At 45.9% G+C, this 25,315-nt stretch overlaps 1 protein-coding gene across 2 annotated transcripts; it reads left to right on the forward strand.

The window, feature by feature from the left end:
• The first annotated feature begins 3,199 nt into the window (after positions 1–3,199).
• On the forward strand, positions 3,200–24,836 carry LOC140857503 (MLO-like protein 6). 2 transcript variants are annotated; one of them, XM_073256477.1, is made up of 15 exons: positions 3,201–3,423; positions 3,521–3,578; positions 3,697–3,941; positions 6,976–7,092; positions 7,189–7,249; positions 7,344–7,432; positions 7,575–7,649; positions 7,727–7,821; positions 19,911–19,960; positions 20,041–20,081; positions 22,757–22,930; positions 23,072–23,107; positions 23,288–23,355; positions 23,929–23,989; positions 24,070–24,836. In XM_073256477.1, the coding sequence occupies exons 1-15, from the start codon at positions 3,298–3,300 to the stop codon at positions 24,511–24,513; spliced, it is 1,740 nt and encodes a 579-aa protein (XP_073112578.1). In that variant the 5' UTR covers positions 3,201–3,297; the 3' UTR covers positions 24,514–24,836. The 2 variants fall into 2 exon arrangements, with proteins under 2 accessions (XP_073112579.1, XP_073112578.1); XM_073256478.1 differs by lacking the exon at positions 23,929–23,989 and having other exon boundaries at positions 3,200–3,423; positions 23,990–24,103.
• The last annotated feature ends 479 nt before the right edge of the window (positions 24,837–25,315 follow it).

The raw sequence follows: 25,315 nt of genomic DNA on the forward strand, positions 1-25,315 counted from the left end.
TTCTAATTTCGATCATAAAATAAATATATTGGGAGAGATGGCCATTCCGATTCTTATTCCGATCTATTTTGATTCCAAATCCAATTTGGTCATGAACCAAATACACCATTACTTCCAAAGTTTATCTAAACCTATTTGTATAGCTAGAATAGTGCACATCGAGGTTGACGATCCTCCTATATCAATTAAAGATTAGTTGAAAAATAAAATAAAATTGATTCCAAGCCATCTTTTAAGTCACTTGCCACTTGTAGTAGATAGAAGAATGTGGAGGTATTACTAATCTCTTTTTCCACCCTTATCCTCCTTCAGAAAGTCCACATGGCAGCAGAAACCTTGCTCTCCTACAAAAAAAATTGAGCTGCGCCGTGGCAACTCGTTGACTTATAGATCGAATGCGCATATGATTTGTTGACTCTTCTATTGAATCCCAAAAGAATCATGACCCTAGGATGGTCCAAGCTTTTTTTTCCCTCTTTTTGTATTATACACACTCCATTCGGAGTAAAAGAGCTTGATTTTCTCTGGTGTTGTAGCCTTAATTACAAAGAACTTAAGCGGAAAAAAAAAAAAAAAAGGCTGTTGAACCTAGGTACGACCACAATCCAAATCCAAAGATAATGGATAATTGATAACTTTTATATTAAAAACATTATGATTAATTTTATGATAAATATTAAATATATTAGCTAATTTATATTTTTGGATAAATGGTGATAGTGATTAAAAACAGTCATCCTGATCACTAATTCAGTTACGGCGTACTACCCCCTTTTCCTTTTTTTATGACCAAATACGACACAATATATGTACTACTAGAAGCATCAAACTGATGATAATCCTAAAATCAACGCTCGAGTGGGATTTTTTTCTTCTCTGGCCTGGGTTCCTCGGTTAATTGTATATCGGTTTAGACCATCAGCATCAGTAGAAGTCAATGATACATTGCACGCTAAGCTTTGACGGAAAAGTACCCCTGCATGACGTGCAAGACCTAAACATAATTCAACCTTGTGGGAAGGTAGTTCACAAACTTCGAGAAGCTGAGAAGATTTCAACTCCTGCCCCCACCCCCCCACCCCCAACAAAAAAAAAGAAAGAAAAAAAATAGAAAATGCAACGGTCAGGTGGCATAAATCTTAGTTTATCCCTCCATAACAGTGGTCATTGCGGACGTACGGATCCTGAATATCTTCCCATATTTCTTTCTTAATTTAGGATCCAAAAGGACTCATCTCCATTTGTGTATTATCCATCGTTGGATCATGCAATAGTTGGTTTGAGTTCTGTGCAAAAATTTATTATAATAATGAAGGAGTTCACCTTAATGGATCGATCTTTTTTCACAACATCAGCCGTTGGATTACATCCCGTATGAATTTTAAAGCACTCCGAGCTTTTTTATCTATCTACCTGTGTAGATTTTAAAATAATTATTGCATAATGCAACGATGGATGGATGCGAAGGAAGATGAATCGCTCGCATGAAAGATACAACCATGCACATATGGTTGCAGCTTTCGTTAGTTAGCCAAAGGTTCCAAACTCTTAAGAAGTTGATTCGTTCGTGCCTCCTGTGATGGAGACCAAGTCCCATCCAAACGTCAAAAGGCCAGTTTTAGGCGGTACGTGGAAGGCTATTTCTTATCGTCTAATGACGCATCGACCTCAGAAATGGATGACTAAATTAAGCAGTGATTAGAAGGTCAGGTTATTATCCGACCACGAGTCAAGATTTTGAGCCAAGCAATTAATCGCATGACATCTTGCTTGAATTATTTTTTGCATCAATCATTTCTGGTGCTGTTCATATCAAAAAAACACATTTCTGCTGCTGTGAAAAGAGTCAAACTTGGCCGGAGAGAAGCTTGAAGAAGTCCCATTATTGACTAATCTCCTTGGAAAACTGGCTCAATGATGCTTGACTCAGTGAGGCCCGAATATATTTATATTACATATATTATATTATATAGATTATGGACTGTTGTATTAAAGCTTTAGTTTGCTTAATATATTTTATTTGTTCTTTCGATTAACTAAATATTAGCAAAGAGTTGAACCAAAAAGCTGAATTCAAGCTTGAATCATGCTATAATTTGAAATCGAACTAAGCTAGGTTAAAGCTTGAATTCATTTTTAGGCCAATTTAGGATGATCATCTTGCCCAATCAAACTCGTGTTCAGCTTAGTTTGAAATAAATGCTTGAAATAATGATAAAAAAATTGATTTAAAACTCAGGATCAAAACTAATGTCAAATTAAGCTCCATCAAATTTCCACTTGCATCATGATATATATTGATCAATTTGACCAAACTTTCATTGGGGAAAGAAAAAGCCTTATCTCATAACTTAGGTTTGGTTTTATGAAATAATTAAAATTCAGTCGCAATTTAATAAGCGAACGTCTTGGCTATTCTTTAATAAAATTTATTTGTGAAATTTTAGTGGACGCCTCTTATATGGCATGAGAAGTAGGTGAACTCAGAAAAAAATCCCACAATCTCTGGAACTTGACTACGTGGCACTTCCTGCCTCCCATGTACCCATCCTGTAGAAAGTCGGAGTTGGAATAACTTGTCCTTCAAATAATTGGAAGTCCGCAGATAAAGTAGATATAAATTGCTCGAAGGGGAAGAAAAGGACCAATATCAGAAGTAGACCATCCAAGTTAAAAATTTGAAGGAAAACAAGAATACGAGGAGGAGATGGGTAGCGTGTATTGCGGCGGGGGAGTTTTTGCCGGAAAGACAAGTTCGGATTAAACCTATCGGGATGATATTAACTGTCCCAAAAGCAAAATATTTATCAAAGTATGTTCGGTTTGTGACTGGAATTGATATGGATTGAAATAGAAATTATAATGGCCTTTCGAGGTTTGGAGCAATTCTATTACCAATTGAAATCGAAATGGGCATAAAACTTCATCCAATCAAACGGCTCGAATAAAAATCATTCATTCACATCCCCATTTCAGACTTGCTTTCAAATTTAAAACGAGAAAACCAAGTCGGCCGAACCTTTCGAGTGTGAACGGTTCATACTTTTCTTGATAAAAGTGAACGGTTCATACTTACGTGCCTGTAACTTTCCTTCTTTCTAAATTCTATTCCATAATTTTCACTGGTCCCTGCATGAAAACTAAACCACCGCACCAAAGTCTACCTCAAAAACTCGACTGACTACCAGCCATGACCGACATCGCTTCAATATTTCAACATCTCTCTCCTGCTACCAATCTCTCCTCTCTTTTACTTCAGCAGCTCCATATATTTCTCCCAACCCCAAGGGGTAGAGCATGGCTGGGGGTGGAGGAGGAGGCAGATCCTTGGAGGAGACACCGACATGGGCCGTCGCTGTGGTTTGCTTCGTCCTGGTTATCGTCTCCATCATCATCGAGCATTTCATCCACCTCATCGGCAAGGCAAGTTTGTCTCGATCTGCATGCATAAATTACACACAAACCTTCTCCATATCCACTTGGTGCCAACTTAATTAATATATTGAATGCCATGTTGCAGTGGTTGACGAAGCGTCACAAGCGGGCACTCTACGAGGCTCTAGAGAAGATCAAATCCGGTATATATATGTTGTTCGGTGCTTACTATTATTGTTGCCAAAACACCATTAGATATATCTATGAAAGATACGTATTTGAAACCAATAACATACATCTGTTTGCTTCTTTGGAGATTAGAGCTGATGCTGCTGGGATTCATATCCTTGCTCTTGACCGTTGTCCAAGGCCTCATATCCAAGATATGTGTGCCCAAAAGCGTGGGCGATTCATGGCACCCATGTAGACCAGAAGAAGAGGCTTCCATCACCGGCAAGGACGATGATGATGGTACCACCGGCCGGAGACTGCTGTATACTGAATCATCTTCCATTGTCCGACGCATTTTAGCTGGAGGAGGGGGGACTGACAAGTGCGCAGCCGAGGTTATAAAACTATTTATTCCTGTCTTTCTCAGTGCCTATCATTCTTATCCTTAATCCATTTTATTATATAAATTAATCTTATCCACCATAGCACCAATACTACCAAAAATTAGTAAGATAATTGTTCAAAACCGTTGCTTACCATGTAATATATATGCTACAAAATCATTGCCATGTAAGTTGCTATTAGTTATTGTTGCACCAAAATCCGACCTGGCAAATTAAAGAGTACGAGACTAGGTTTATCGGTGAACTGTGGTTGTTCGGCATTTAGTATGCTTGGATAATTAGGAGCTGGTCAGCCTGGCAGAGACGGAGATGGGAGGGGGCGGGCTGGGCCCCGGCCCTCCAAACCTTACAAAAAAATCTATATTATATGTGGAGATACAGGACTTGCTTCGTTTTAGTGGCCCCCCAAACTTAAATGTATTGCGGGAATACAACTAAGAATGTGGGGTTTGATTAATATGGTTATAAAAATATAATATAAATATTATTAAGCTAATAAAAAGAAAGGTGAAAAAAAAAAAAGGTGTTGTTGTAAAAATTGAAAGATAATTTTTTTGCAGGATCATTAGTTATTTATACAGAAAAAAAAAATGCTGAAACAATCACTATAGACAGACAGTATCATAGATTACTTCTATGGTATGAAAAATCGATGTGTTCAATTAAAATAATAGAAGATATTAACAATTTTTTATTATCATTTTTTGATTGTTTTTATTAATTTTTGTTGAAAAATTTTAATATATTTAGTTATTTAGTTGGAAAAATTATTATACATAGTTTTTTTTTTTTTTTTCAGCCTGACCCCCACCCCACCCCCCACATTAAAATTCTACTTCTGTTTGTGCAGCTCAGAGTAGAAAATCTGACCTCTAAATAGAAGGGGAAAATATTAAAGATTGTTGGATTTCATTCGGTCAAGATCCTCTGATGCTTAAATCAGATCAAATCTTGATGGCATAATGAAAATCTAAAAGTAGAGAGAAAAATAAGCATATGTGGAGGTCCTTCACTCTTATATATATATATACACATAGGAGTATGAGAATTCAAATCATTGTCTGAAAAGATAGGGTATGCCATCGTGATCCGATGTGAAGTAGTTGTCCAAATGTATACAACCCTGACCCCATACCCCATAAGCATGTGAAGGTGTAATTTTTCTCCTTTATAGATTTTAATTGTCTTTAATATGCTTTAAAAAATATGGGACATATGGCCTATTATTATTGGCCGGCTGCTTTGGTTGGTATCGGCCATAAGCCGACGAATCCAAACCACATCGTTTATCATTTCGGATTATATCATGCTACCATACTTAAATACTTTAATTAGTTGTTCTCATCGTGCGTAACACACTGGATTATGTCCTGGACACGCTGAACCAATGACAGCATGCACATGAATGAGACTTCCAATAGACATATTTGGAATTTGCAGACAATGTTTTTTTTTTTTTTTTAATGTATATTTTTATTCTATGTTTTCCTTTTTCTACATGAAGACCAACCTACACCTCAGAACCCTTTGGACTCTTGGTACCCCGTACTCTTTGGACGAATAGGGAGTCTTGGTCGTTCGCAACGAGGCCAATCAAACAAGTGTTAAACGAAATGCATTTGAGCGGAACCGGTGCTAAAAAAACAAAAATTAGGATGACTTCAGAATGAGTGATGACTTGTTGAAGCGAAGCCACAAGAATTAGTTTGATATAATGAGCTACCAACATGCGCACAGAGGCTAGAAAAGTAATCTGGTCATATTCACCTAAAACAATGACCAATTTGAGTCGTGCAAGCACCAGCTGGACCCGATCAATTTTATTTGCAGACTTTTACTCTTGTCCACATGACTGAAAAGAAAATTAATTAAAAGAAAACAAAATCCTCCCGTAGTTGCCGTAAGATTCGGTCCAGCTATACGACAATCCAGGACTTGTTCTATGAAGGAGTCTCATTTAGTGAATTGAAGTGAAGAAAATCACCATGAGTTGGTGGGTGTGTGAATCTTGTTTGAGGATGAGACAGAGGTTAACAGAAGACAAAAAGATCTTTATTTTGTTCATGAGATGTCAGTGTTCTATGGTAGAAGAGCATTAAAGAATGTCCATAAAATGATTGTAGGGAAATTTAGAACAGACCAGCCATGAAATTCTTTTACCAATTCTTACACAAGAACCTTATATACCATTTCCAGATCTCTACGTCATCTAATGTCTTTCGAGCCCGCTGTTATTATAAAAATCTAGGACACACACACACACACACACAGAGAGAGAGAGAGAAGCCTTTCCTTGGTTAGCAAGGAGACCCAAAACCTGGTAAAGGACTTGCAAGCATGAAACTGTACGAATGGTCACACAAGAACTTGATACACCATTTCTAGATCTCTTCAGAAAGAGCACCATATCATCCTTTTCCAACCCATTCTTATTAGAAAACCTAGAAAAAAGTCTTAATTGGAATATAAGCTTGCTTTTGTAGATATGCCAAGTGGTACTTCTTTTTTTACTTTTACTTTTTTCTTTTTCCCCCTTTCCGAGGAGAAGTAAATCAGACAATTTGAAGATCCCAATGGAGCAAGAAGCCTAAAATTGAACCATGTAGGTGCCAAATTTGAAAAACGATCGGAAGAAATGTGAACCAAATACATATTCCCAAGGTCCATCAAAAACTGATTTATTTTATGAGTTTTCTTAATCTGCAACCTTTGATTTTTGTTCAAATTCTCCATCCCTTCTTTTTTTTTTTGATGAAAAGGGAGGAAAACCCACCCAAATTCGCTATCATTTTCATTCATTTATTTCATGAGTTCTCTTGTCTCCTACAAAACTGTTTTATGAGTTTTCTAAATTATCCTGATCATATATATATATCCACTTCTTTGATTTATTAATTAGATGTTAAAAAGGTCATAAATTTTTGCCAATGAAATTTGCAACTTTTAATGCTTTATGCAATAAGAATCTGGTATGACCTTTCAAATTTGCTACATTATCTAAATAACATTTGGCTGATAAACGCAGGGTAAAGATCCATTCATTTCCTCCGTTGGCATCAACCAGCTCCACATGTTTATCTTTGTCTTGGCCGTCTTCCATGTCCTCTACTGCATAAGCACAATGGCTTTAGGCAAACTAAAGGTAAGAAGATGTTTAATTATTATAATTACTTCAAGTCATGTATCTATGGCAAAAAGGAATGCAATAATAAATGTTTATGGGATGCCTACGAAACAGATGAGACGCTGGAAAGCCTGGGAATTGGAAACCAAAACCGTTGAATACCAATTTTCGCATGGTAGGTTCAAATATGAATCAGCTAATCAATCAAAAGCACGCAATGTATGCGCCAATGTATTGATGAGTGCATTGTTATGGAAATGGTTTGGTAGATCCTGACAGGTTTAGACTTGCAAGAGATACATCTTTCGGTCGTCGGCATTTAAGCTTCTGGAGCAAATCACCCATTCTCATTTGGATTGTAAGGGTCATTTCTCCAAAAATCAGCATATTATTGTCTCATTGAATTCACACTCATATATGATAATTAAGAGAAATAGCTCAATATTAAAGAGCATTTTGATTTCCATTTTGTCAAACAAGTGCAATGTTTTTCTGAGCAGGTATGCTTCTTCAGACAGTTTCTGAGATCAGTTCCTAAAGTTGACTACTTGACGCTACGACATGGCTTCATCATGGTAAGCCATTGCTAAATTCCTTATTAGCTGCAAGGCAATATGTTTGATCACTGAGCTGAAAACTTGCATGCTTTCAGGCTCATTTGGCTCCCCAAAGCTCGATGAAGTTTAACTTTCAGAAATATATCAAGAGATCACTTGAAGAAGATTTCAAAGTTGTTGTTCAGATAAGGTACACTGGCCATTTGTATATGCACGTATGCTATGATTTAAGGTTTAAGTAACCTGGTTTATAGTAGAGCTACTTTGTCAAGATGTATAGGATCATTGATGGTGAAAATGGATAACCCACCTAAATGATAGATGCTACGGTGGGTTCAATGGATCCATGTGTTCAACAAAAATTTCACCGTAACATCAAAGTGTGACCATAAGGTTCCCTGTCTCATCACACATAGCTGATGTGTATCAACTGAAATGATGCACTATCTCAATTGAAAACCCAAATTATTGCAATTGATCTCCACAATAATACTTAGGAAACCAAAATTCATGTCTTTTAATGACCTCTAACACAAACACCAAATGATATGATACCGTGTTTTACCATGACCTCATAATTAAAACGACGCGAAGTTAAATTTAACTATACTTAAGAGGTGAAAATCGTGATCGACGAAGTGGATAGTCAACTTATCGTATAGTTTAGCATGCTCATGCATTCGATGCTATTCATTTTCATACCAACTTGATGCGTTAAAGACTACTAAAATATATATATTTTTTAGTAAAGCAGAGACTACTAAAATAGTTCGATTTTAGTCTCTCGGCATTTTTCATGATATAGATAAAATTGAACGGGGTTATTAGTATTTTGATATTTGCTTATTTTTTTGAGAATAATGGTGAGAGTAAGATCTAGTTGAGCTAACATTGGAACCTCTCCTTGGTGCAAGGCCTATAGAGTAAGATGCCAACCGACAGGTTAAAGCTTCGCTGGCAATCTATGAAGTTTATCCATTTTTTGTTCGCTTGACATGGCTAAATTATGGAAATAACCTTCCCATAAAGCTATGTACATCTACCAACCCTTTTAAGACCCTACAATAGAGGGAGCCACATGCACTAGACACCCCATGGCCTTTAAGATCCCATGTACATCATGTTAACTGATTGCCTAGAGTGGACAGTAACATGTTTGGTAAAATATAAGTATTGCTATTGTTGCGGCCAATCGCCTCGTCGTCCGATCGCCGGGGAACGTGCACCTGCAAAACGAGAAGTCCACACTGACCGGAGGCGGCTCCGGCTGGGACCCTCCGACGGTCAAGTCAGAGAGGTGACTGGGCAACAGTGAAATGAAGACAGAGAGCTCAATCAAGGGAGAGAGGGAGAGAGGTGCGAGCCTGTGTCTTTGGAGTCGAGAAGTGGGGGGAGAGCGGATCCCTTGCACTGTTGCCTTCCCCGATATATATAGTGGAGCAGGTATGGCGCCGTCATTAATGGCGCAGACAAGTGAGGAATTGTCAACTCACTGTAGATTGTCAGAGTCGCCGTGAAAGTGTCATGTCGCCATGGGGCTGTCAAATCACCAGGGTTGACAATGCCCTCGGTGGGACAATGTCCCTAGATGGCCGTGCCGCATGTTGCTGTCAGAACTGACAAGGTCTGGCGGCTGTACGGCGATTGGAGGATCCGACCGACCCTAGGTCGGTGGCCAGCTGAGTGGCGTCGGGCCCCTCCGTTGGTCGGTGAGGCTTACGTGAGTCGGCCATCAGACCTCTGAGATCAGTCGGTCGGAAAGGTACGCCCGACCGACACATTCTCAGTCGGTAGTGGGCCGTTAATCGGCCGGCGATGGCGTCCGTCAGTCGGGCGGTCGGTGCCTCCGGCCGTTAGTCGGTCGGTCGGTCGGTCGGTCCCTCCGACCGTCAGTCGGTCGGTCGGTCCCTCCGGCCGTCAGTCGGTCGGTGGGTATTCCCCAACAGTTGCCCCCCTCCACTCCTGAGTCAGATGGTGAGCTGGCCGATGCTTTTATTTGGACAGCAACCCTGGGCGACCAGGAGTGGATTCGTCGTATGCCAGATTTCGATCGTACCGTGGGTTGATCCGATGTCAGGCGTCTCATGAATGCCAAGCGATTCGCTGGCGTCAGACGTCTAGTCGGTGTCAGATGTCAGACGTCGCGTCTTGTCGTCGTCAGACGTCACGTCGGTGTCAGCAGGTCTGGTGGCGGACGATGCGGTGTCAGATGACCGGATATCCGGCGACGATTCTGGGAGCACGGGGCGCCGTCAGGCATCCCGTCGGGAACGCGAATCGGCGCGGACGCATTAATGCAGAACTGCGGCCCCGTTTGCCGCATGTCGAAGGTGGTTGGCTGGCGCCCCCCGCATTTAATATGGGCGGTGCGGCCGTCCCGGGATGGGGCGCGCCGAATCCTCAGGCCACCCGGAAGTCGCCACGTGTCGCACATCCATGAGGCTTCGGTCGGCGTGGAGACATCTCGGCCGTCGAATGGCCCTATATATATAGGACCACCCGGACCCAAGACCTCACTATCGCCATTTTGCTGTCGAAACTCTGTCCGGGCGATTTCTCGATCGTCGCGGGCAGAGCTTTTCTGCTTTCAGAAGGGTTTCTTCTGGTTCGTGGTCTTCCTTTCCTCCTCTTCTTCTTCTTCTTCGCCTCTTCTTCTTTCCCTTCGCTTCTTCTTCTTCTCGTTCGGTTCCGGTGTAATGGCCGAAAATCCGACTCGGGGAGCTCGGTCGGGAAATCCGACTGACGACTCCCGGTCGACTCCGGAAGTTGAGGTTTCCTCGCTTTCGGGGCCGAATATTGATCGGCTTCGGGAGCAGTATTGCATCCCGGAGCAGTTTCAATTCTCCGCCCCAGGGGCCGGTGGTCGGGTTAACAGCCCTCTGCCCGGCCAACTGGCGTTGTATGTCGAAGACCTTCGCACGGGTCTTCGGCTCCCGATTTCAGAGTTCGTCCGAAATTTGTTGAACTATTACGGACTCTGTCCGGTGCAACTAGCGCCGAACTCCGTCCGTCTCATAATTAGTTTTGCACTGTTGTGTCAGCTCTTGCCGACCAACCCTCGTATTTCGCTCTTCCGGGCCTTCTTTGTGCTCCGACCCCACCCTAAAGTCCGAGGGTGGTGGCTCTTCAACCCCCGGAAGGGCCTTTCCTTCATCACTGGTCTTCCATCGTCTATCCATGGGTGGAAGAACCAGTTTTTCTTTGTTTCTTCTCCATCTTCTTGGGGCTTTCCTTCCCACTGGGGCGTGCCCCGAACTGAAGCCAATGACAACAGCCGGGTGGAGGCGGACGACCGGGAGGACTTCCACCGACTAAAAGATATGTCGGTCCCGAAGCAGAGGGAGCTTGTTACCGAACAAGCTCTCTATGACGCCGGCTTGAGCTTGGTCCCCCGACTAGGTATCGCCCGATCCCCCGGTCCTCTTTTTCATTCGGCCCTTGGTCCGGTTCTTTGATTAACACCTTTGTCGGTATCGCAGGGACACCTCCGAGAATGCGGCCGACAGACGTCGAGATTCGGCAATTCGCGACAAGGAAGAGGCCAGCATCGGGGGCCGGACCTTCGCGCCCTCCGAAGAGGCCTGCTCCAGCGGCGCCGATCGTCGAAGCGTCGGTGACCGACCAATCGGAGCCCGTCATAGGGCTCGCGGCTCCGGCAGCGCGTGCGGAGGAGAGGCCGGTGGAAGAAGCGGCCGAAGGAACGTCGGCGGCCTCGCCAGCAGCGGTGGAGCCGGATGACGTTCGGGAAACCGAACGTCATCCGGTGGCGTCTGTGGCCGCAACGGGGGGTGCTGGTTCTACTTCGAGCACCCCCTCGCTGCCGGTTCCGTCGGTCGGGGCGGCCGATCGAGGGAAAGCCCCGATGGACCCCGCGGACGAAACAAGGTCGGGGAGCCGCTCTGTGCCGCCCAATGCACAGTTCCCCGAAGGGGCATCGGCATTGGCCGACCACAACCTGGCGAGGAGGTTGTGCCAGGGGATCCTCCTTCCGGCCGGCGTGGAGTCGTTGAGGTCTCGGCAAGTGACCGAGATGCTGTCCATGTTCTACCCGACCATGGTCGAGGTAAGCTTTGTTTCGCCTTCTTTCTCCTTAAAATTTTTCTCACCATGTGTTCCTGACGAAGCGCTTGCATCGGCAGCTGATCTACACGATGTCGGAGCTCGAAGCCGGATACCGGAGGTTCGGGAACGTCCGGGCGGCTTGGAAGGAGAGGTCGGCGGCGGCCGAAGCCGAGAAGGCAATGCTGGTCGACCACTTAAAGCAGTCGGCCGACCGGGAGGCTAAGTTGGTAGACGAAGTCTCCCGGCTCGGGTCCGAGCTAAGGTCGGCCAAGAAGGAGGCCAGACATATGGCCGGGCCGTACGTCGTCTGCGGCACGAGCGGGATGGCGTTGCCGCCGAACTCCAAGGCGAGCGCGAGCAGCTTCGGATCAGCTTGGAGAAGCTTGCCAAAGCTGAGGAGGACTTGTCGGTCGCCCAGGCCGACGCCGACATAGCGAGGGCGGAGGCGGAGTCGGTGAAGGACTCGCTCGACCGGGCGGAAGAAGAGGCAAGGTCGGCGAAGGAGTCGGCCAGTCGGGCGGTGGAGGACTTCCGGGCCTCCGACCAGTATCGGGAGGAGATGCTCGAGTCGGGCTTCGCCTCGTACCGGGTGGGGTACGAGGACGGTCGGGATGCGGTCCGGGCCTTGTACCCGGAGCTGGACCTCAGCAGCATCGTCCCACCGGAGGCCGAAAAGGAAGCCACCGAAGAGATGGCTGACCAGCCATCGGGAGGTGTCGTCATGGTGGAGGAAGCCGTCCCGGAGCAGGTGGCACCGACTGCCAGTCCCCCGCCGACCGAAGGTCCAGCTTCAGCCGTCGACCCAGCGCCGATCGTGGCCGACACACCGATCATCCCCGATCTTCCGTCGGTCGAGGAGATCGACTCAGAAGGATGATCGGGCCTTGCCGACCTTCTTTTGTCTTTCCTATTTTTGGAACACTTGTAATCGGGCTTCGACCCGACTCTGTAAATCTTACCTTTAACTTTGAATGAAAACTTCTTTCACTTTTTCTTTCATCTCTTTCTTTCACGTGTATTGCTGAATGTCTTCGTGAGTCGCTAACTTATATAAGTCTCTAACCCATATAGGTCGGTTAGGACGTTCGGCAACTCGTGCCGCCACGAAGGTAGAGTAGGTCCCGACTATGGATCGGCCTTCGATAGTCAAGGTCGTCAGTCGAGCGCGTCTTGTTGAGTCGGGAGCCGACCGAATGGTGGCAAAGGTTCGGTAGTCGGGTCTCCACTGACGCGTTCAGTCGAATGTCGTCCGGCGCATTCAGTCGGGGAAATGACGACAAGTCGGATCCCGATGCCCTTGCGTCGGGTATTCATGCTGCGCCTTTTGATATACGGTGGTAAGCCGAATATCATCCGACCAGCCGTGGCTCGGTCGGTAAGTCGTGGACGCGATTAAGGTCGCGTTGTGCGATAGACGGTGGTAAGCCGAATATCCTTCGACCGGCCGTAGCCTGGTCGGGAGTCGCGACGTCGGTCGCGTAGGCATCTCGCCTCTCTTTGGTCGGGGCCCGATCGGCTTGTTAGCCGATGGTTTGGTCCGAAAGTTCGACCGTAGAAGGAGTGTCAACTCCCGTCCATCTGGATGCATCGATCTTTGTAAGGGTCCGATTCGTCGTCGGCCGTCGAAGGAGTGTCAACTCCCGTTCATATGGGTGCACCGGTCCTTGTAAGGGTCCGATGCATTACCGACGATAAGGCCATCGGTTTCAGGCGGATACCAAGTCCAAGTCGGTATGTCGGGGCTTGGGCTTGGTGAGCTCCGCTCGTTAGTCGAAGAGTTAAAACTCTGAGATTTCAAACCGAGTTCGTATTCCGACCGAACAATTACAAAGTTCATTGGTAATACAACTTCAAGTTGTCGGCGTTCCAAGTTCGGGGAATGGGTTTCCCTTCAAGGGTCTCCAGTCGGTAGGCTCTCGGACCATAAGTGTCTGCTACCTTGTAGGGCCCTTCCCAATTTGGAGCCAACTTCCCTTGATCCAGGGGCTTCGAGACCTCAGCCTTCCTCAGGACTAAATCACCAGGCCTGAAAAGCTTTGGTCTGACCTTGGCGTTGTAATACCGAGCGACCTTCTGTCGGTACGAAGCCATGCGAATTTGAGCCTCGTCTCATAGCTCGGGGAGGAGGTTTAGGTCGGCCCTCCGACACTCGGAGTTGTCCGGCTCTTGATACCGCTCGACTCTTGAAGATGGCAATCCAATCTCGAGCGGGATCATTGCTTCCGTCCCGTAGGCCAAGCTGAAAGGCGACTCCCCGGTCGGAACGCGGGGGGTCGTTCGGTAAGCCCACAGAACGGAGCCTAGCTCGTCGACCCAGAGGCTTTTGGCTTCGTTTAATCGGGTCTTGAGTCCATGGAGCAAGGTCCGATTGGTCACCTCGACTTCGCCGTTGGACTAGGGGTGCCCGACTGAAGTCAGTCGGTGCGTGATCTGGAACCTGACGCAGAAGTCCTTGAAGTCTTGATTGTCGAATTGCCGTCCATTGTCGGTGATGATCGTATGTGGCAACCCGAACCTGAAGATGATGGACTTTTGGATGAAGTCCTCCATCTTCCGCTCGATGATCTGCGCCAGGGACTCGGCCTCCACCCATTTGGTGAAGTAGTCGATGGTGACAATTATGAACCTTCTTTGACCCGACGCTGGGGGAAAAGGGCCGAGAATATCGACCCCCCACTGAGCGAAGGGCCATGGAGCGACAATGGGAGCAATTTGACTGGCCGGTTGGTGTTGAATGTTGGTATACTTTTGATAAGGTTCGCACCTTCGGACCAACTCGGCCGCGTCCTTCCTCATGGTAGGCCAGTAGTAGCCCTGTCGCAGGACTTTGTAGGCCAGAGACTTGCCCCCCAAGTGATTCCCGCAAATTCCTTCGTGAACCTCTCGGAGAGCGTAGTCGACGTCGGTCGGTCCCAAGCACCTAAGCAAGGGGAGGGAGAACGACCTCTTGTAGAGTCGGCCGTCCATGATTACATATTGTGAGGTCGACCATCGGAGTCGCTTGGCCTCCACGGGATCCTCGGGGCCGATCCCGTCAGTCAGATACCGAACGATCGGGTCCATCCAGCTTGGTTCGGCCGTCAGCTGCTGTACTTCTTCGACCTGATCGACGCTCGGCTGCTCGAGGGTCTCCACGAACGTCCGACCCAAAGAATCGGAGGCCGAAGTCGCCAGTCTGGAGAGTGCGTCGGCACGGGCGTTCTCCGATCTAGGGATGTGGGAAATTTCAAAATACCTGAGGCGTGCCACGAGGACCTTTACTTTCTGAAGGTATTTGACCATGGTCGGATCTCGCGCCTCGAATTGCCCTTGACCTGCCCCACGATCAGCTGAGAGTCGGAGAATGCCCGGAGGCTGTCGACGCCCAGTTTCCTCGCCATCCTCGAGCCAACGAGGAGTGCCTCGTACTCGGCTTGGTTGTTGGAGGCCTTGAAGTTGAATCGGAGGGCGTACTCGGTGACCACCCCATCCGAATTCGTGAGCAGGAGCCCAGCCCCGCTCCCCTGAGCGTTTGAAGCTCTGTCGATGTGCAGTACCCAGGTGGAGACCGGGTCTGGCTCGGAGACCGCATCTCGTCCCGGGTCTTCAGCTCCCGACCCTTGGTCGGTTGTCGGGCACTCGGCGATGAAGTCGGCCAAGACCTGAGCCTTCAAGGCAGGCCGCGGTCGGTACTGAATGTCGAACTCGCTGAGCTTCATCGCCCACTTTGCCAGTCGTCCAGATGTGTCCGATCGGCGCAATATCGCCCTCAGGGGCTGGTCGGTGAGCACCACTATGGCATGAGCCTGGAAGTATGGGCGGAGTCGTTGTGCGGAGACGGTCAGGGTGAAGATCATCTTTTCCGTCTCCGAATATCTGGCTTCGGCGCCGTGAAGCACCTTGCTGATGTAGTAGATAGGCTGATGGGTTCGGTTCTCGTTTTCTCGGACAAGGACCGAGCTGATCGCCTCGGAAGACGTGGCCAAATAGAGATACAAGGTTTCTCCGACCCACGGCTTTACGAGCAGCGGTGGGGAAGTCAAGTACTCCTTCAGGTCTTCGAAGGCCCGTCGGCATTCATCCGATCAAGAAAAACCATTTGCGTGGCGCAAAGTTTTGAAAAACGAGAGGCACCTTTCAGCTGATCGGGAAATGAATCGGCTGAGAGCGACGATTTTTCCATTCAGCTGTTGGACCTCCTTCTTGGTGTTTGGATGACGCATGTCGAGGATTGCTTTTATTTTCTCAGGGTTGGCCTCAATCCCTCTCTGAGAAACGAGGAATCCGAGGAACTTCCCTGAGGTCACCCTGAAAGCGCATTTGGTCGGGTTGAGCTTCATTCGGTGTCGTCGTAGAGTGCGGAAGGTCTCCTCGAGATCCCGAACATGATCCGGGACCTGCGCACTCTTCACCAGCATGTCGTCCACGTACACCTCCATGTTGCACCCGATCTGGGCTTTAAAGACCTTATTGACAAGTCGCTGGTAGGTGGCGCCGGCGTTCTTCAGTCCGAAGGGCATCACCCGGTAACAGTAGAGGCCCTTGGGAGTCACGAAGGCGGTATGCTCCTCGTCCTCAAGCGCCATCCGGATCTGGTTGTATCCGGCGAAGGTGTCCATGAAGCTGAGCAGTCGAAATCCGGACGTCGCGTCCACCAGCTGGTCGATCTTGGAAAGTGGGAAGCTGTCTTTCGGGCAGGCTCGGTTGAGGTCGGTATAGTCGATGCAGATCCTCCACTTTCCGTTGGCTTTTTTGACCATGACAACATTGGCGAGCCAATCGGGATACGTGGATTCTCGGATGAAGCCCGCTTCGAGTAGCTTGTCCACTTCTTCGTCGATGGCCCTCTGCCTCTCTGGAGTGAAAGACCTTTTTTTCTGCCTCACCGGCCTCATCGTCGGGTCGATGTTGAGTCGGTGGGTTATTATTTCTGGAGGGATGCCCGACATATCTGCTGTCGATCAAGCAAATATGTCGGCATTGGCTTTCAGCAGCTCTGTCAGTCGTCGTCGTTCGGGATCAGGCAGTTGAGACCCGACCCAAACTCTCCGATCCGAATTTTCTGCTATTGGGATCGCCACGAGCTGCTCGGCCGGCGAACCTCGCTCTTCCTCCTCCCGTTGGTCCAACTTGTCGATCGTCAGGGAGCCCCTCGACTCATCGTTTTGAGCAGAGATCTGGAAGCATCGTCGTGCGAGCTGTTGATCCCCGCGCATCTCCCCGACCCCATTTTTGATCGGAAACCGAACGAGGAGATGATACGTCGAGACGATCGCTTTGAGGGTGTTCAGTCCTGGTCGTCCAAGGATGGCGTTGTAGGCCGAAGGAACTTGGACGACCGCGAAAGTTAAGTGGACCGTGCTTCGCCGTGGTTCGGTGCCGGCCGTCACGGGCAGGGTAATTTCTCCCTCTGTCGTGACGGCTTCTCCGGCAAAGCCGATCAAGGGCATGGAGACCCTCTTAAGTCGGTCGGTTGACAGTCGCATCCGGGAGAAGGTCGAGTAAAATAAAATATTTGTCGAACTTCCATTATCAACAAAAATTCTTTTTACATCATAATTCGCTATTGTTGCCGAAACAACGACAGCATCGTCGTGGGGAGTTTGGACGCCCCGAACGTCTTCCTCCGTAAAACTGATTACGTCATCTGGGCGCGGCTTTTTCGTCGGCTCCCCCCCGCGGATGTCCCCGGGCCCAGCCGCTTGGAGATCATGTTGATGACTCCGGCCGTCGGCTGATTAGTCACTGCTTCTTCAGTCGGCTTGGGTCGTCGATCGGCAACTGGTTGAGTCGGCGGGCCCTTCCGAAATTTATCGAGATACCCCCGGCGAATGAGGGCTTCAATCTCATCCTTGAGCTGGATGCACTGCTCGGTGTTGTGGCCGTGGCCTCGGTGAAATTGGCAGTACTTCCGACGGTCGAGGCCCTTTGCCTTCAGAGGCGGAGGCCGTCGCAGGTATTCCTCCCCCTCGATCTCCATTAGAATCTGCGCACGAGGAGCGGAGAGAGGAGTGTAGGAGTCATACCTGGGGCGTGCCGGCCTTGGAGTCTGTTGCCGGGGTGATTTTTGGATTCGTCGGGGTGGCGAGACCCGACTATCGGTCGGGGGCCTGCTCTGTTCGGCGGGTTCCCGACCCTTCCTCCGCTTCTCCTTCGGGCCTCTGGGCTCGGCCAAGCGTCGGTCGGAAGCCCCTTCGTCCGCGTGCATGTACTTGTATGCGCGCTCCAGTAGCTCGGCGTACGTCCGGGGGAGGGTCTTGTCCAGAGAATAGGTGAATCGGGACACCCTCAGCCCCCGTTTCATGGCTGAGATAGCCATGTCTTCGTTGAGGTCTCGGACCTCAAGCGTGGCCGTGTTGAATCGCGCCACGAAGTGTCGGAGCGTCTCATTTTCCCCCTGTTTGAGGGAGAAAAGGCTGTCCGACGTTCGTGGTGGCTTCCGGCTGGTGCTGAAGTGGGCCACGAACGAGTGCTCGAGCTGCCCGAAGGAGTGGATACTTCCCGATCGAAGATCGGAGTACCAGGCCCTGGCAGCCTTGCGGAGTGTGGCGGGGAAGCCGATGCAAAAAAGAGCGTCGGTTGCCCCCTGGATCGTCATGAGAGCTTTGTAGCTCTCAAGGTGGTCGATCGGGTCGGTGGAGCCGTCGTATGGCTCCACGTGCGGCATCTTGAACCGACTGGAAATCGGTTCGTCGAGAATTAATCGGGAGAGAGGTTGGGCGGTCTGGAAGTCGACGTCGTTTGAAGACTTCTGGCCGTCCACCTGCAACTGCGCGAGCCGGCGGTCGATCTCCTCGAATCGACGCTCGTAGTCGTCCGCCCGTCGGTGCTGGGAGACCCCAGGAGTGGAGTCTCCGGAAGATTCCGAAGGGGAGGCGGACGGCGTTCGCGGCCGCTTCTCCTTCCTCGCCCGTTCCAGCAGAGAAGGAGAGGGCTGGTGGGACCGTCGGTCATCGCGCCATGGCCGTCCCTCCTCCTCTCCGTGGGATCGCTGTTGAGGGCGCTCGCGCGGAGGCGACGGGGACCGGCGCGGTCGTCGGCGGCTGCTCCTGGAAGGCATCGGACGGGCCGTCGGCTGTTGCTGGAGGCTCTTGACTGCGTCCGTCAGTACGGTCATCTGCCGTACGATGGCCGCGATCTGCGCCTCCGTGGTCACTGCAGGACGTGGAGAGCTAGGCTCCGCCGTCGACGGTGGCGGGGAGGCCTCTTCCCGACGGGAAGAGCGCCTCGCCGACCCGGTGATCCTCGATCGTCAGGCTCTTGTCTTCGTCATCGTCCCCTCCCCTTTCCAGCGCGCCAATCTGTTGCGGCCAATCGCCTCGTCGTCCGATCGTCGGGGAACGTGCACCTGCAAAACGAGAAGTCCACACTGACCGGAGGTGGCTCCGGCGGGGACCCTCCGACGGTCAAGTCAGAGAGGTGACTGGGCAACAGTGAAATGAAGACAGAGAGCTCAATCGAGGGAGAGAGGGAGAGAGGTGCGAGCCTGTGTCTTTGGAGTCGAGAAGTGGGGGGAGAGCGGATCCCTTGCACTGTTGCCTTCCCCGATATATATAGTGGAGCAGGTATGGCGCCGTCATTAATGGCGCAGACAAGTGAGGAATTGTCAACTCACTGTAGATTGTCAGAGTCGTCATGAAAGTGTCATGTCGCCGTGGGGCTGTCAAATCACCAGGGTTGACAATGCCCTCGGTGGGGCAATGCCCCTAGATGGCCGTGCCGCATGTTGCTGTCAGAACTGACAAGGTCTGGCGGCTGTACGGCGATTGGAGGATCCGACCGACCCTAGGTCGGTGGCCAGCTGAGTGGCGTCGGGCCCCTCCGTTGGTCGGCGAGGCTTACGTGAGTCGGCCATCAGACCTCCGGGATCAGTCGGTCGGGAAGGTACGCCCGACCGACACATTCTCAGTCGGTAGTGGGCCGTTAATCGGCCGACGATGGCGTCTGTCAGTCGGGCGGTCGGTGCCTCCGGCCGTTAGTCGGTCGGTCGGTCGGTCGGTCGGTCCCTCCGGCCGTCAGTCGGTCAGTGGGTATTCCCCAACAGCTATAAAGATGTAACTAGCATATATATCATCTAAAACATGTTAAAAAATGGGATTTGCCTAGCATGTGTCCTTACAACAATCAAATTTCGTCCCTAAACAACTTTAAAGTTTAATCTGCAAATATTATTTTAAGACCATCTTTAAGAGAATCTCTTCTTTGTTCTACTCATGACTTATTTTCTAAAATTTCCAGCCCAACAATATGGTTCTTTGCAGTACTCTTTCTACTGTTCAACACTCACGGTATGCAAATTATGCCATTACCTCTTACTAATATGTGCCATATGCTTCAGAGATATTACGTGCTTATTTTTGTTGCACAGACTGGAACTCATATCTGTGGCTACCATTCATCCCTTTACTTGTAAGTTTATGTGACTTCTGTTCCAATTTTCAGTACCATGTTTTTGTGAATTTAATTGCTTTTAATTTAGAAATACGTCTGCTGTATTTGATAAAAGCGGCCGGTGAACATTTGAACTATTATTCTAGTTGTTGTTTGGTAAAGGTCAAAGGAAAAGGAAAAAAAAAATGGTCTCAAACCCATGAACAATTAAGATCTCGATATCGCAATTCATTACTTGCTTATTGTACATTATTTTTTTAATAACCCATTCTTTATAGTTTGAAGCTAAGTCTTCTTCTAAAAGTCTTATATATGATTGTTTTACTGGCAGAAACAAAATTATTTCTATGCATCAGACGAAGATTCTTGTCTTCACTTGAAAGAATATCTCCCCACTGTTATTGTCTTCCAATAAAGAAATTATTTTCACCTTGGTACAGATCATGTTATGATAACTTACATATTGCCATTGACCATGAAGGCAATCACTATGATTTCAATATGATTCTGTACTCACTCAGTCCACTTCTCAGAAAATTTATATGTATACTTTTCCATTGTTAGAGATATGTAGTGAGACCATCACGGTCTTAAGCCATCTTCAAGCAATGTCAAGAGATTTCATGCCAGAGATGGAAGATGGTCACTAACAAAATTAAGAAATAAAAACAGTGGATGAATTTTTATTATGAATAACAGGTAAAGGTTGGTTAAAATTAAGTGTATGCTCAGGAACAGGTAATACGAATCTTTAATCAATGCCAACCATATAAACAATTTTGCCAAGAGAAACTGACACTGAAAGAAGTACAAGCGTCCACTATCAGGTTTCCAGGTTGAAAGAGATTCACAAAAACGTATACTCTGCTCAAAATGGCAATAGCACTGATCCATGGATGCTGAGAAGCTAACCATTCCATCAAGCTTTGCATATCCCACAACAAATTCTATCTCTGTTAATATACAAGGAAAGATTTATCACTTTGAGCTTCATCTCTGAACATAATCATAGGCCTCTCATCTAAAGAGGCTGATAGAGAAATCAACAAGATCTTGACAAAAAAATTCCACATCGTGATCTAACATCATCTTCAGACAAGTTTATCGTTTTCTTTATGGTTCAGCATGTTCACAGCTCTCGTACTATAGATATATTTTGGAATATTTTTTCTTTATTGAACTTTGAAACTAGGGACTAAAGTATTGCATGTAGTGTTTTTGCATGCCCTGATAAACATTTGCCCTCCCATAAAAGATTTACTTCTAGATATGCTACATTTTTCGATTTTTTCTATAAATAATACCTATTGTACTTATTAATTAATGTATACCAGTTAGCAGACTTATTCTAAACAAATAATTTTTTAAATTAATCCAAGAAATTTAAGTCATGTCATAAATATCTATGTTGATTGCTGCATTAGATGCGTACTGAGTAGTTTCAAGTAAAATTTATGAATTAATATCACATACATCTGTGCATTAACAAAACAACCATATGTCTATGTTTGATACATGGCAAGTGCCATGAACACACATACATTAAATTTATGTTTGAACTTTGAGTTGAAGTAAAAACAGTTAACTTTTGTCACTAGACGTCTCATTAGCATATAATCTTGAAATCCTCCAGAGAAAGCAAAAAAAAGAGAAAAAAAAATTAAAGATAGAAGAAGGGTTCAAGGCTGTCTTGAATAGGGGCAAAACTTTTCAAGGTGCATGGGAATGACTATAAAGTGATTAAGTTGTAAGCATATACCAATGCATGCATCAATAAAGACTAAAAGGTAGCAATACAAGCAGGATGAACAGTAAGAATTTCATGCCCTGTATCTTTTTCAATAATTTGTTGGTACAACATCTGTAGTAGATATGATAAAATGGTATGACAGGCTCTTGAGTCAACTATAGAAAGTCAAGAAGTCCCATCCTCAGGAGACTTTGTTGCTGAATGAAATTTTACTCCATGGATTCCAAAAATTTTGTTGTATCCACGAGAACAAGTGTGGACTAAACCTACTTGAAAACTCAATTTTAAGAACACCTACTGAATATTTGGAAGAATGGAAGCGCAAACACCAAATGATCAATCAAGGTAATATGATTATACAAACTTGGTCATAGAGAACTACAGAAGTTTCACAAACCTCACCAAACAAAATGCCAATCCCTGGCACTTTGACCAAAATGTCCAAGATCCATTCTTCTGCAAGTAATCATTGTTGGGAACCGTTTCTACATACAGTATACTCTCCAAGAATTCCAAAAATAGAAGTGAGACAATGTTTCCAGTTGAGTAGTAGAACTATGTTTCTGATTGACCTATTTGGAAAGCTAAATCACTATCAATATTTCTATAGAAAGAAATACTTCGGGGGGCTGTAAAATGTTGTGCTTTAATTATCCTCCTATGATGTCAATAATCACCAACTTGGAGTTACAACCTTAAAGGTCTAATCATCCTCATTCTTTAATATCCCTCTCTGTAAAGTTGGTTTCATATAAGTTTTAAAATGATCTTAAAGATTTAAGCACCAAGTTCTCCATGTAAAATAACAAAGATCAGACCACATCTATAATCTTGCTCTGATTGTGAGTCAGCTCCACATGCATTAGTAACAAAACAGTTGAAGCTGGCTTAATCTTGTTATCTGTTAAGCAGAGGGTAGCTAAGAGGGTAAGAATATTTGCAGGCAATCCTCCTAGTGGGAACAAAACTTCAGGTGATAATAACAAAGATGGCTGTACGTATCATGGAGCGTGGAGATGTCGTGAAGGGAATCCCTGTCGTCCATCCCACAGATGATCTCTTCTGGTTCAACCGTCCTCGCCTCCTACTATTTCTCATTCACTTTGTCCTTTTTCAGGTACTTTTTCCCAATTCATAACTTGAAAAGATGCAGTGCCCCTTTCTTCAGTTCAACAGATTATGTAGCTTAATAATACATTTCCATTGGCTAGCAGGACTAGTAGCATGTAATCAACATTTTTGAATGTTTTTCTTGCAGAATGCATTTCAACTTGCGTTTTTTGCATGGAGCTGGGTAAGACAATGATACCAATTAACCTCTCTCTCTCTCTCTCTTTCTACAACAAACAGTGCATGCACAGACATACAGAAAGTCAAACCACCCCTTTTTGTACCTCTAAATAACAAATTAAAATTTCACATTAGCTTTATAACGCTATATGGAATATCTCATTCCGATGTAAACCATTTGCAGTTAGAATTTGGCTTCCCTTCATGCTTCCACAAGCGTATAGAAGATATCATCATCAGAATCTCCATGGGGTAAGTCTTCCTACTCTGTTTCTGGTAGCTTTATAGGATGATTAAAGTAACACAAGCATGCATAATTGCTTGAATATCTGAGTGAACTAGTTGATCAATTCGTGCACTCCAATTATTTATTAAAGATTTCTCCAAAAGAAATTGTACCAGAGTGAAGTAGCAAAGTCTAATGAAAAAGCCACTCACACGCCGAAAGGATTTTGCTGAGCTTCTTATGGTGAATAGCAATAAGGTTTTCTCATCATACTCTCTGTTTTCAGATAAAAAATAAAAAGCAGCAGGTTGCTTAATTTTCCCTTTTTTTTTTTTTTTTGCACAGACGAGACAAAATTTTTCATCCTGGAACTTCTTCATTCTAACTTTCATATAGGAAAAAACACACAGCATATCAAGTTGACATATAAGAAACAAATTAGATCATATCATCAATTTCCATTACAATTGTCCAAATGATCAATTTTGATCTTTCCTTCTTTTTCTTTTCTGAGAAATGCCAGATGATTTTCTATAACCCCATCGTTATCTAAGCAACAATTAGCAGTTGTACAACTCTAACTCTCATTGTTTTGTCAGTGTCCTCATCCAGGTATTATGTAGCTATGTCACACTACCTCTGTATGCACTCGTAACGCAGGTAAATTTCCTGACTTAAAAAGCATAGAAGAACCTTCGAACGATCAACAATTACTCATCCTACATGGCGTCTCCTCACAGATGGGGTCCAACATGAAGCCTACCATCTTCAGTGATAGAGTGGCAACTGCTCTAAGGAAATGGCATGAGACAGCAAGAAAGCACTTAAAAGAGAACCGACGGTCTACCAGTGCGACACCTTTGTCGACAAGCAGGCCAGCAACTCCAACCCATGGCTTATCACCAGTACCCTTCTTACGACGCTATAGGAGTGAGGTGGACAGCCTCCAAGCTTCCCCGAGGCGACATACTACTGATGATGAACACTTTGATCAAGAAGGGACGCAATCACCATCCGACCACACAATCGGTGGGTCTTCTTTCCACCACATGCAACAAGGACAGGAGGGAGGAGGAAGAGAAGTGCAAGAATTGGGTGATATAACAGAACTGCCGCACGATCTTGATTCTAACCAAGGAGCGAGTCTTTCTATTGACTTCTCATTTGATAAGAGACAGAGATGATCGCTGAGTAGCTCTCACGTGGTGCAGCTTTAGAGGTCATTTCAACCATGCATCATGATAAATGATTAATCTTAGTTTCACCAGAGTCGTGAGAACAATGATCGAGTTAATCAATGTATACACAGTACTTTTAGCTTTTTTTTTTTTTTTGGGGGTGAGAAGACACTGTGCTTTTGGTTTTTCGCAACAGTTTTGGTAGGAAGATGTTTCCATTCATGGTGTATATTGTCATCAACAATGATGCAAAGACATGGGATGTCATGACCCCAACCCGTTGTTTGGGTCTCTGAACGGAAGCATTATCAAAGCTAAAGTTATGATCACTGGTGGCTATGATAGAAATGGTATCAATATTACGTCTCAAATCTAAGACATAACACGATCATGCTATCAAGAGATGCAGCTCTCGATAACACGAAATCACATTTATTTTCTTAATTATAATAATAAATATATCATAAATAAAAAAATAAAAAAATTCAATTCAAATTTTTAATTAAACTAAAACTGATTCAGAACATTTAAATCCAAAAGCAAATATCAACCAAAGTCTCAATATTTATAATAACTACAAATCTACGATCATAAAATAAACTAAACTTCCACTGCAAAATTTTCAAACTTGCTTCGCAGATCCCCAAATCTAAATTTCCTTCGCCAATCCTAACCTTATTCCTCTGTACAAAAAAAGAAAACAAAAAGAATATGAGTTACACTAGTCTAATAAGTAGAACCTGCGCTTCCTTACTGGATCAAGCATAAGTTCTATTTCTCATGATAATATAATATTTAGAAAGTAACA

The sequence above is a fragment of the Elaeis guineensis genome, chromosome 4 (assembly GCF_000442705.2).
Source record: "Elaeis guineensis isolate ETL-2024a chromosome 4, EG11, whole genome shotgun sequence".
NCBI lineage: Eukaryota > Viridiplantae > Streptophyta > Magnoliopsida > Arecales > Arecaceae > Elaeis > Elaeis guineensis.

Bases quoted from the DNA above. Each gene is read 5' to 3' on its own strand.
- LOC140857503 (XM_073256477.1), top strand. From the start codon at position 3,298: ATGGCTGGGGGTGGAGGAGGAGGCAGATCCTTGGAGGAGACACCGACA. The intron at 23,108-23,287 runs GTAAGACAATGA...AACCATTTGCAG, and splicing joins CGTTTTTTGCATGGAGCTGG to TTAGAATTTGGCTTCCCTTC. The intron at 23,990-24,069 runs GTAAATTTCCTG...GTCTCCTCACAG, and splicing joins TGTATGCACTCGTAACGCAG to ATGGGGTCCAACATGAAGCC.